The 13255-nt window shown below is 44.8% G+C and overlaps 1 protein-coding gene across 2 annotated transcripts in view; it reads right to left on the minus strand.

The window, feature by feature from the left end:
• Window positions 1-64: 64 nt before the first annotated feature.
• LOC106576426 (semaphorin-3C) overlaps window positions 65-13255 on the minus strand; it is a 47428-nt gene continuing 34237 nt past the window's right edge. For both annotated transcript variants that reach the window (XM_045699969.1, XM_014153606.2), the window contains exons 11-18: window positions 10157-10301; window positions 9612-9834; window positions 7919-8007; window positions 7124-7165; window positions 6742-6899; window positions 4885-4952; window positions 3823-3953; window positions 65-2638 (exon numbers count right to left, since the gene is read on the minus strand). In XM_045699969.1, the coding sequence (XP_045555925.1) occupies window positions 2207-2638; window positions 3823-3953; window positions 4885-4952; window positions 6742-6899; window positions 7124-7165; window positions 7919-8007; window positions 9612-9834; window positions 10157-10301 (1288 nt within the window). In that variant the 3' untranslated portion in view covers window positions 65-2206. The remainder of the gene's footprint in view (window positions 2639-3822; window positions 3954-4884; window positions 4953-6741; window positions 6900-7123; window positions 7166-7918; window positions 8008-9611; window positions 9835-10156; window positions 10302-13255) is intronic.

Below are 13255 nucleotides of genomic sequence, written 5' to 3' on the forward strand. Positions count from 1 at the left end.
TCCTGCTGTTCCTCTGTCAGATTCATCTAGGACTACTTACAACCAAAATGTATGAAATTCAAAGTAGTTTCTAAATGCATTTATTCAGGCTGTCATTACATTAATAAATAGAAATACACCAGTTTTATGATAACATGGAAATGACATTGAACATTCACTATGACGACACTTCTTTGTTAAAAGTTTGAATCGATCTCAAAACTTCAATGAGTCGTCAGTCTAGAGATTTATGTTAAGGAAAAGTCAGACCTTCAAAAAATATTTTGTCAAAATGAAAATATATCTCTACGATTTGCAGATACGGTCGAGAATATTTTATGAAATATGTTAAATTATATACACTAGGGTCACATTCAAAAGCGCAGATCCACAAAAACTGGACACAATGACATAAGTTATAATGATGAAAATATAGAATGAAAAACACTCTGTACACATAACAACCATGAATACATCTACACAGACTATACTTTGAGACAAACAGGAAAGAGCTATTCACACTATATAAACAGAGTGCACCAATCTGACCATCCCACAAACTGTGAATTAAATGCATTATTCAAAATGATTAAAATGATATTCAAGTTAAATGGTCATCATGATTATTTTTGATCATGCATGTCTGTCTTGCTGTGTGTGAAATGAAAACTCAGTAAGGAGATGAAATATATCTCATCAAATCATGGATCAAGAAAATGCGAACCCCCAAATCAGGAGTGTATACATGCATGTACCTGAATACAAAAGCTAGGATGTGCGTGACTGCTATACTCCATCAGTATAAAACCAATCCAGCAATGTATTGCAAATAGCCACAAAGTTTAGATGGATTTTATATACATTAACATGCTTATGTGCTGACAACACAGTATCATACACTATCGAAGAGATAATGGAGAGATACTTGTACAGTATGGCACAATGTCCCGTACCATTTAAGAACATAAATGTTCCAAGTAATGTGAATAAATACAGGAAAAAAAGACAGAATGTAAGGATGCTGTGACCTAACGTTTTACATGACCTTTGTCCTATTAAACGTGATGTTTAGAAAATGACTAAGTAAAGATTGTGAACATGTAGGGTGGTCTTGCCCGTGTTCCTATAATAAATTGAGCAGAATCCCTCCCAACAAAGGTTCTTTGCTCACACAGCGCTACATGTTCTAGGGTAACGGTACTGTCCATATGGGTGGCAGCTGAGCTGGAGGTGTACTTTGGCCTAGCCACTATGTTTTCATTTCCAAGGCTGGAATCTTTTTATTGGGACCACTTAGTATGGACAATATGCCCTTTGTATAGACAGTGCTGCCATTTTATCTGGTGTTAGGAGGGATAGAGTTCCTCCATAGAGACAGAGCTACAACGTGTACATAGAAACGGGTCATACAATGAGAGATTTGTTTTGATCTTGATGATAGCTCTGTCGTTTTGTCAAATGTAAAACTGTAATAGGTGGTAGTTGTAAACAGTGTCCATATGGAAGAATATGATATGAATATGAGTCAATGTACAGTTGCAGAGTGTAAACAGCTAGGGTGCTCCCTATAAAACACCCCTCTTGGATATGCAATGATAATATGCCAATGATTTCCCTACTCAAATTACAACCTTCACCATCTGAAACTCCAGGTTTGTTCTCCTTGGACCAGACAACCATTCATATTAAGCCATTACATGCTGCCTGATACATTTCCCCATTCTGTAAATGTCTATACTGCAATATACTACATTACTGCTATCAGACCATTGCCTACTGTATAGCGTGACTACAGTATACATGTGTGGCAAGTATTATCATACAACTACATGAGCAGCAGTGAATGCAGTAAGTCATCCTGTGTATGTAGCCAACGACACCTGAACCCGATGCCTAAATCCACACATCTCCATGTGTCCTGATCCAGGGTCAGGGCTTACACCTCTGTCTAAATGGCGAGTGTGACAGGATGTGAGATGTGTATGTATATCACAGTAATCTGGTCAGCGTACCTCATGCATATAAGACTACAGACAGCCCCAGGCAGGGTGAGTCCCACTCCCACTTCCTCCTTGTAAACCTATAGTAGCTAGAGCTGGGGAAGCATTCAGTTCAGGTCCATTGCCTCTGGGCAGGGCGGGAGCTCAGGGGATGTGTGTGTGTGGCCAGGTGTGTGTGTTCATGTATACCCCCCTCTCCACAGCCGTTAACCCCTTGTTTCCCCCAGTCAGACATCAGGCAGTTCCAGGTGGTTCCTGCGGTTACGGCTCTTCCGGAGGTCTAGCAGAGGCTTGAGCTTGGCCATGTCTCCCCGAAGAGGGGGCCCTCCCCTCGGCCCCTTCTGCTGCCTGGCCCCCTGCAAGCTCTGGAGCTGCTTCCTCTCCTTACAGTACTGCTGTACGGCCAGGCTCTCTGCAGGGCTGAAGGCTGAGAGCAGGGCCTTGGGGTGCAGGGTGCTGGCCCAGGCCCAGGGAGACTGCTGCTTGTCCGTCAGCACTGACACCATGGCCTCACTCAGGACACGCAGGCGGAGCTTGGCCACGGTGCGCTTGAAGGTGTTCTCCGTGGCCAGGCAATAGTACAGGCCCTGGTCGGACAGCTGGACGGAGCGGATGAGCAGGCCATGGTCAGTGGCGACCACACGGTCACCCAGCTTCACCTGGAAGGGGGAAAGAGAGGTGTCAGCAGAATGGTCTTAATTGTCCTATAGCATAACACATTATCCCACAGCATGATCTATAATCAAGTAAATCGAGCAAAGACAAATCAACTTCAAGTGGCACTCCAGTCTCCTTTTCACCTCATTTAACACTGGATTTACTTAACGTAAGGCACATCTCAATAGGTAGTCCAGGTATGTCATTACATAGCACAAGGAAGGGGGGGGCTTTCCTCTTTTATTCTCTGTTGTTCCTCAAGCAAGGGGGGAGGCCCATGACATCACTACTTCCCATCAGCCATCAATGTCCTACTCCTAGAAGTTTGCTGTTGTGTCTAAAAAACACAATTTTGCTCAAAACAAACATTTTTTACCCTCTAGGGTGTCCTTTACTGTACGTATACTGGGGATATGGCTTTTCAACAGTAAAAGGTCAAAAATCACTGGAGGACGTCTTTAAACAGTTCATCTGGAATACTCATTCTCATAGAATCTCTGATATAAATATTACTCATGAGCTACAAACAGTGAAATCTGTAAAAGATGTGAATCTTTATCAAAGAGCAGGTTCTCTTTGCACAGCCCCGTATCATTTCTCATGGCCTGATGGGTAGCAGGAAGTCTTAGAGGGTGTCAGTAATGTGAAATGTTTCCCCCCGTTGAGAATAGACTCATTAGTTAGGCTCCATATCACATCTGATCTACAGTATATCACTACTCATTATCTTGTTACACAGACAATAAATACTTTGCAACGTCATCCCCGAGGCATGCCATGATAGTGGTCTGATATTATTTCAAACACGTCATCACAGTCGAAGGATTGTGTCAAATGCCTTGATCTAGTTCCAACTAGTTCCAACTAGATCAAGGCGTTCGACACAATTATTTGACACAATCATTCGATTGTAACAACGTGTTTGATAATGTAATCGACCACCAACAGCCTTTGTACTCAGTCTGTCCCGTGTGTTACTGACTGAGGAAAAACGATACCTCCTTAATCCTCCTTCATGTCATGGGATTCCATATTTGCTTAAAAAGTCATTGATTTCCAAGAAACTGGAGTCGGAATTGAGCCATTTGAGCCAGCTCCGACGTTGAACACATAGAATGAATCATTCCATTTCTATGGTTCAACCCAGCTTCTCAGTTAACTTTGACTCGGGAAGTTGTTGTCTGACCTCTTTCCTCCGGTCATTGTCTCTGTGGATGAGCCAGCGGACGGAGGCCTGGGGAGACTTAGGAAGACACTCCAGGAAGGTGGTGTTGTTCTTCACCCCATACTGGGTCATCTCCACCGCGTTCCTGTACGCTGAAACAAGAGCGTTTCACACACGTCAACTCACTGACAGACATAAACCACACAGTTGTATGATGTAGGTCCCAAGAGTCAGGGTCAAAAGTTGACCTGAGGGTTAGTGACACCTGCAGTACAACCAAACCCTCCCAGTCACTAGGGGGTGAATCCTAACTTCCACTGAAGTCTAATTTTCACTTAGTCTCACATTGACTTTAATGTTCTAAAGAAATTTGACTCAAGTTAAGATTATCCCCCATGTACGCTTGTTTGTCAGATTGCATTCCCACTGAGATGCACTTCATATCTGTATAGTAGAACAAGCTAGGTTGACCTGGTCTTTAACTGACAGCATTGCCATCTGATGTTTATGTCCCAGACAACTAGCTCCATGCTGGATGGATGACAGGGTATAAACTAATTAGCACCAATGACCATATGGTTTAGTCCCATGACATATGTTCAATTACACAGACTTATACTGGAATGTAGCACTATGAGGGCCGTAGCTCTTCCCCTTGTAAGACCGCTTGCCGACAGCTGATTGAGTGAATCATCTCTGTGTAGTCTGTTTGCTTACACACACACACACACACACACACACACACACACACACACACACACACACACACACACACACACACACACACACACACACACACACACACACACACACACACAGTCTCAAGGGGACAATACAGTAAAACACAATGCACTTGCTACTGAACCACGAGAGGGCATGAACTCAAATGACCCATAAACCAACAGAATCTATGTTAGACCCTTTTAGAGTAAAATGAGTACAGCTGGGATAGACCAGCCACAGAGCAAATGAGTCGAGGAAATCAGATAAATGGACTAGCATACCAATGCCCTCTGTTGGCCAATTCAACAGAGCTGTGGGTTTCTCAGGCATTGGGTACATGTTGGCTGGATGTTGTCATACCTTTCAGGTTGAATCCTCTGCACTGAGTCAGTGGGTTGCCATGGATGATGTCCTGTCTTCTGCTCCTTCTGTATAGAAACCATAAACATACATAAATATTTCCAATGCCACAATACAGTCCCGTATATATGTTATGTACTGTGAAGTGGCATAAACGTTGAATCCTGTCAAATATATTGTATATCTAGTTTCATTGCCTACACAAACTAGTTGGAGAATACATACATTTCACAAAGCCCAGTAGCTTAGAAACCCTCCAGCCCATAATGAAAATCTCTAAAATCCCATAATATCAACAGTGAGGAAGGACCACTGAGCCAGACACAGAGGTGTGAGGAACATTTGACAATGTTATTCCACTACATGGTTCAATCGCTTCCCATCCAACAGCTACAGGGAGAGGGAGCTTAAACAGCAGGCACATTTCCAGCAGGTTTTCTGAGGAGTAAAGGGGCAGAGCCTCTGTTCCCTGACCAAGCTAAACTTGAACTGCGGTTGACTGTAATGGCAGCTGAGCAGCCGGTGAGGAGGGAAACCAGAGGGGGGACTGTTCAAAGTAGAACAGTATCACTCACTGCTACGGCTGTGTTATGGCTATGGTTGGAACAATTCAAGAATACATGGTGTATACACTGAGTATACCAAACATTATGAACACCTTCCTAATATTGAGTTGTACCCCCCCCCTTTGCCCTAAGATTAGCCTCAATTCATCGGGGAATGGGCTCTACAAGGAGTCGAACTCCAATGCTTCCCACGGTTGTGTCAATTAGGCTGGATGTCCTTTGGGTGGTGGACCATTATTGTAAGAACCGACGCTGATGATGAGAAGCAGGTACGGAGAGTGAACATTTAATCAAGCACAGACGAGGAGCAGGACAGGAACAGCGTCAGAACAGGGGGAACAAAACGGCATGACGACAATAATGCTGAAGCAGGGAACAACCTCGGGAACAACCTCGGGAACAGACAGATATAGGGGAGGAAATGAAAGCAGGTGATTGAGTCCAGGTGAGTCCAATGAATCGCTGATGCACGCGACGAGGGAAACAGGTGTGTGTAATGATGGTGGCAGGAGTGCGTAGTGCTGCGCAGCCTGGCGCCCTCGAGGGCCAGGGAGGGAGAGCGGGAGCAGGCTTGACAATTATTTATACACACAGGAAACTGTTGAGCGTGAAAACCCCAGCTGTGTTGCCATTTTTGACACAAACCGGTGCTCCTGACACTTACTACCATACCCCGTTCAAAGGCACTTAAATCTGTTGTCTTGCTCATTCACCCTCTGAATGGCACACATACACAATCCATGTCTCACTTGTCTCAAGGCTTAAAAATCCTTCTTTAACCTTTCTCCTTCCCTTCATCTACACTGATTGAAGTGGATTTAACAAGTGACATCAATAAGGGATCATATCTTTCACCTGGATTCACCAGGTCAGTCGGTCATGGATGTTTTCTATAGTGTATGTTATCATTACGACCTGCAGATACATTGTATAACCAGACTAATACATTACCTTATACCAGTGGAATAACCTAGCTATGTAATTACAGTAACATCAGTATATCGTTAGCTCAAACCTTTTGGTATTTTGGGGAAACGAAAGAAACAACTAAGTGCTGTGTAATGACTTGTACTCATTCCCCATGAATAACACCTAAGCTATGTGAAGTGTTGCCCTATACTGTAACCCTTAACAACCTGGGTCCTCAGCACCAATGTTTTATGGGTAAAAGCAGACTGCAGCATAGAGTGGAATAACACTGTCACCGCTCGGTTTGCTTTAGAGCGCTCCTTTCTCACAGCTGGTACTGTACTGTTGATGTTGACCCAAACCAGGGTCTGTAGTACCGTACCTCTTGCCAGTGGGGTAGAAGCGGGAGCAGCTCAGGCCGTCCCAGGCACAGTAGGGGTCTCTGGCTAAGCAGCAGTCGGCGCAGGCTGAGCCGTAGGCATGGCAACGGTGCAGAGACACTTGGGACACGCCGTGCTCTGAACTTACGTACAGCTGTTGCTGCAAGGCAAAACAGTTCAAATGTCAACCACACTGTTTGTTTTAATAAGTGGAAGAGTGACTTGATTAAGTTAAGCTCACGGACCATTATGGCTTATTAGCTGACTTTCCGGCTGAGTCACAATTTTAATGCAGAAAATAAACTATTGCATTAGGCAATAGCAATGAACTAATCAGAAGCATTCTGAAACAATATTGATTAGGCAATGCTTGCATATACTTACTTTTTTGGAAGATATTCTCAAGTTTGTCACTGGAGCTTGGTTCTGGGAAGAGAGAAACATGCCAAAATGTCAATACTCTTATGTAACAAATGTTTTGACCCTATGTCATAAATGTAATGGGCCATAATAACTTTCTTATCTTTCATGTCATATTACATAAGGTGTGTTTGAGCTAGTCCTTGTTGCACACCGGAAATCTTAGGAAATTAATTTGGTCCTTTACATTCGGTGGAGGGATCTTTTAATCAATGCTCTCACTCATTCATCTCACACTCAGGTTATCTTGCATCCTATTGAATACCATATAACCTTCCACCGCGCGGCACTAGTAGGAACACTATGTGAGATCTCGATGACACGTCAAACCACACTAGTGGGAGACTGGGAGACCGGTGTCGTCCAGGTGCAGAGAGAGATTAGCTTGGTTGGGCCTTGATCACACGGATGATTTGCTTTGTTTATCAGGCTGAGATAAAACACAGCTTGTGAGGGTTGGTATGGGTGACTGGCATCGCCCTCTATCGTCAGTATGCTTCCCATCATTCTTGTGTGGTGGTCTAGTGCCTGGGTCATCACTCTCCTGAATGCCCCTCCCTTAGGAGTATAGTCTGCAACCCCTTGTGAAGAAGCCAAGAGTTCCTATTCTGCCTGCCTTTGATGTCTGTCTGTCTGTCTGTCTGTCTGTCTGTCTGTCTGTCTGTCTGTCTGTCTGTCTGTCTGTCTGTGTTTGAGAGAGAGAGAGAGAGAGAGAGAGAGAGAGAGAGAGAGAGAAAGAGAGAGAGAGAGAATTCAAACCTTAAACACTTCCAGCTCTTCTAGTATCAAATCCTGGTCCAGGGAGCGGTTTGTGGGGAGAGCGATGACCTTTTGCACTGTCCCTTTGTCTGAGGACACACACACACACACACACACACACACACACACACACACACACACACACACACACACACACACACACACACACACACACACACACACACACACACACACACACACACACAGACAGACAGAGATACATTTTCATTTGATTTATTAGGATCTCCATTAGCCAATGGCGATAGATAGTCTTACTGGGCTCCAACACATAACGAAAAAGACATTACAGACAAAAGACTTTACAATTGACATACATTTAAAAACATGAACATCTAGTGTGTGTGTGCATCTATCGGTTCCACATACATGTAAGAGAATGGAGACAGTCATTAGACAACCACTTCATAGGCACAAACCCTACGCACACTAAACACACACAAACCTCACCACAGACCCAACACTGACACATGTGGTTAGCGAAATTAGAGTGCTAGCGAAATCATTGTAAATAAGAATTTGTTCTTAACTCACTTGCCTAGTTAAATAAAGGTTTAATTCAAAAATGTAAAAAAACAAACATATTTGGGTTTAAATTAAACTCGACTGCTGTGACCGGCAGCCACAGTAAAGTCAGTTGGTGTGTGATCTTTAGAACCCACAGACAAGAGAACGGACAAAGGCCACGAAAAGGGCAGAACTCTGTTTGTCCCGGAGTTAGCTAGCGAGCAGAGGGAGGAGAGAGGAGAGTTACAGCAAGATCTCCTGGAAATCCCTGAAAAAAACTCTCCACATCCCTGAAACAAAGCCTCCACCTCTCCACCCTGCAGTCTGACATTACTGGCATGTCTTCAGGAATTTTGGAAGACTGGAAGGCTGATAAACATAAACAGCTGTGAGTGAGAGAAAGGAGAGAGGCTCCCTGGGATGCAGGACGTACAGCCAGCTCCACACTCCCCTCTGTGTTGCGCAGACCTTTCCTCTTCCTCTTCCTCCTCTTCCTCCACCCAGTGGGCTGCATCGCCCTCCTGAACGTCTATTTGTCTCTGTTGCAGCTCATTACAGTGTAGGCTATTGTTCTATTCACTGAGGAGCGAGACAGACTACTTATCTTGAGTTCATATTCCCTCTGTAATCATTTGCCTATGAAACGCCAGTGTTATGGCATGAGAGAGCAGAGATAGATTATTACAATATAGAATATAATGGAATTAAGTGGGTTATGTATAATGAGGGCATTGTGGTGGCGCCACACCCTGGTGACAGAGAGAACAGGTCATTTAGGCTGTCATGCTGGGGCCTGGAATCTATTAGCATCCGTAGCCAACATGGATGCTCCACCATGGACGATGTCACACTCTTTACGAAGCATCCCACTCATGTAACCCATGTGTAACTCACTGTAACTCATGTGTAACTCACTGTAACTCATGTGTAACTCACTGTAACTCATGATGGTTATTGAACACAAGTGGCGAGACGAGGAATATGAGAATGTTAGTCTGAAGGAGAGATCCTGAACAAGCATCCTGAACAGCTACTTAGGTGCTGATGTAGGCGATGTACAGGCGTGACCCTGTGCTGCTCCCAGCCTGTGGCGTGTGTATGTTGTGTGGTGGGAATGGGTGCTAGTTGTCTCTAATAGATCAATAAGGATGCATCGTTCAGTACAAACCTGTGCCCAGGAAGAGGACCTGGTAGTGCCCGTCTGCGGCGGTCACCTGGTCCACAGCGATGGAGGTGTACTTGTAGTCAGCTTGCGTTCTGACCACCAGGGGCCTCCTGCCCACGGGGTAGATAGAATTGAACATGACCGGGTGGTTCCTGACAAACGTCACCACGTCGTCAGGGAACTCCTTGGTGCTCTGAATGTGAGGGGTGAAGGCTCCGCCTGGACACTGAAGGGAGGGAGGGAGGGAGGAAGGAGAGAGCAAGAGAGAGAGAGAGATTTGTTATAGAGGTGAATACATCCCTACTACTCAGCTCTGTGACAAAGGTACAGAAAGTAAAAGCCTAACCCCTGACCCTGAACTCTGCTGTCCTCATCCTCATTGATTCATGTTTCTCTGACCTGGTTTCCTCAACCACACTGATAGACACAGTAGATACACAGTAGATACACAGTAGATACTGAGTAAGAGAAGAACAAGGAACTGTACATTTGCATTGGAGCTCTTGTCTTATTTTGAGTTCAATACAGATATTAGATCCTAAACTCACTGTTCCAGGCCGGGGGTAAGGGATCCGTCCCTGGTACGCCACCCACTGAAAGTTCGGCCCATCTCTGTGAGCGAACGGCCCATTGAAGACTGTCAAGATGTCCGCCATGTTGTACACACACACGGCCGAGCCCTTAAACACTGAGCTGTGGGAAACGACACACACACACATTCCGGCGGTCAGTGTGATGTGAACTGACATCCTAGAAGCCCCCAGATCCACCCAGTTAAAACATCACAGTCCTTTAAACCCTGCTGTTCATAGGATATCCAAGCCATCAAATCCGGGTGAAGCTTACTGCCACACCACTCCGCTCTACCCAACTTGCCCCTCTTCCCCCATTCTTACTCCATTCCCAGAAGGTTATGAGGATATGATGTGGTTTGGACCGGACCCTAAAACCATATGACCATCAGTAATACAGAGAGAGCCTTTGTTCAGCGAGCGAAACAGAGGAGAAAGCCTGAAGGAGCGAGAGGAAGAAACACATTGTGCTGATAGGAATGACAACGTTGCCTGGAGACCTGGAGACTACAGACTGTTTGTGTTGGCTATAGAGAGAGATAAGAATGACCACGTTGCCTGGAGACTACAGACTGTTTGTGTTGGCTATAGAGAGAGAGATAGGAATGACCACGTTGCCTGGAGACCTGGAGACTACAGACTGTTTGTGTTGGCTATAGAGAGAGATAGGAATGACCACGTTGCCTGGAGACCTGGAGACTACAGACTGTTTGTGTTGGCTATAGAGAGAGAGATAGGAATGACCACGTTGCCTGGAGACCTGGAGACTACAGACTGTTTGTGTTGGCTATAGAGAGAGATAGGAATGACCACGTTGCCTGGAGACCTGGAGACTACAGACTGTTTGTGTTGGCTATAGAGAGAGAGATAGGAATGACAACGTTGCCTGGAGACCTGGAGACTACAGACTGTTTGTGTTGGCTATAGAGAGAGAGATAGGAATGACAACGTTGCCTGGAGACCTGGAGACTACAGACTGTTTGTGTTGGCTATAGAGAGAGAGAGATATGAATGACCACGTTGCATAGAGACTACAGACTGTGTTGGCTAGAGAGACAGATATGAATGACAATGTTGCATAGAGACTACAGACTGTGTTGGCTAGAGAGACAGATATGAATGACAACGTTGCATAGAGACTACAGACTGTGTTGGCTAGAGAGAGCAATAGGAATGACAATGTTGCCTGGAGACTACAGACTGTTTGTGTTGGTGTTACGTTCCCCAGTTTCTGTGTTGTGGTTTTGTATGTATGTATGTATGTATGTATGTATGTATGTATGTATGTATGTATGTATGTATGTATGTATGTATGTATGTATGTATGTATGTATGTATGTATGTATGTATGTATGTATGTATGTATGTATGTATGTATGTATGTGTGTGTGTGTGTGTGTGTGTGTTTCAGGATGGCTTCCTCAAATTCTCCCAAGCAGCCCTCTCATCAGGATACAGCTGTATCCCATTAGACTCCTTCTCCAGCTATATAAGCCAGTGTTCTGTTGCTTAGAAGAGAAGATGATTATTGTGTCCTGTGTTGGTTGGTTGGTTGGTTGGTTGGTGTTGAGAGAGAGCTGATGGTGATGTCCTGTGTTGGTTGTTGTTAAGAGAGATGATGGTTGTATCCTATGTTGGTTGTTGTTGAGAGAGCTGATGGTGATGTCCTGTGTTGGTTGTTGTTAAGAGAGATGATGGTTGTATCCTATGTTGGTTGTTGTTGAGCGAGCTGATGGTGATGTCCTATGTTGGTTGTTGTTAAGAGAGATGATGGTTGTATCCTATGTTGGTTGTTGTTGAGAGAGCTGATGGTGATGTCCTGTGTTGGTTGTTGCTTAGAGACAGGTTTTTGTTAGGTATTTTTGTAACCGCTGCTCTGAGGTATGTGTGCCAATAGGATGCAGTGTTTTGATTCTTGAAATTGATTACTTATGCTTGTATTGTTTAATTTGTTCCCAGGGGGGAAGGCCCCTAGGGAGTGCTTAGGCAAGAGGCCTGCGGGCATACATAACCCGTAGTATTTACTGTCTATACACACTAGGTAAGACCTGGGCGGACCACCCCCTGTATTTTGGTCAGTAGTGGGTAGGTCACCAGGTGGTGCTAGTTAGGTCAGTAGTGGGTAGGTCACCAGGTGGTGCTAGTTAGGTCAGTAGTGGGTGGGTCACCAGGTGGCGCTAGTTAGGTCAGTAGTGGGTGGGTCACCAGGTGGCGCTAGTTAGGTAAGTAGTGGGTGGGTCACCAGGTGGCGCTAGTTAGGTAAGTAGTGGGTGGGTCACCAGGTGGTGCTAGTTAGGTAAGTAGTGGGTAGGCAGGTAAGGTAGAAGAGGGGTCTTTGACATTTACTTTCTTTGATTTGGTTCCGTTCAGCCCCTTTTCCCCAAATTTACCGTGTGAAGGAATAAATTCAAAGTAAACGGTAAATTCTCTGCCTCAACGGGGAGTTGAGTTGAAGCAGGGTGTTGCGTTCCCTCTCTAAGAGGTGTACGTAACAGTTGGCTAGAGAGAGATAGGCATGACAATGTTTCCTGTAGACTAGACTGTTGGCTATAGAGAGAGATGACAAGACTCTGAAGACTCCAGAGATGAAGACTCCAGACTGTTTGTGTTGGCTATAGAGGGAGAGAGAGATGGGAATGACAACGTTGCCTGGAGACTACAGACTGTTTGTGTTGGCTATAGAGGGAGAGAGAGATGGGAATGACAACGTTGCCTGGAGACTACAAACTGTTTGTGTTGGCTATAGAGGGAGAGAGAGATGGGAATGACAACGTTGCCTGGAGACCTGGAGACTACAAACTGTTTGTGTTGGCGAGAGAGAGATAGGAATGACAATGTTGCATATAGACTGTTGTCTATGGAGAGAGAGATACAAATGACAACTTTGCCTGGAGACTACAGACAGTTTGTGTTGGCTATAGAGAGAGAGATAGGAATGACAACATTGCATGGAGACCTGGAGACTACAGACGGTTTGTGTTGGCTATAGAGAGAGGATGAGTCTCAAATGGCACACTCTTGCCTATATAGTGCACTACAGAGCCCTATGGGCAGGGTCAAAAGATACAAGCATTT

The sequence above is a fragment of the Salmo salar genome, chromosome ssa17 (assembly GCF_905237065.1).
Source record: "Salmo salar chromosome ssa17, Ssal_v3.1, whole genome shotgun sequence".
NCBI lineage: Eukaryota > Metazoa > Chordata > Actinopteri > Salmoniformes > Salmonidae > Salmo > Salmo salar.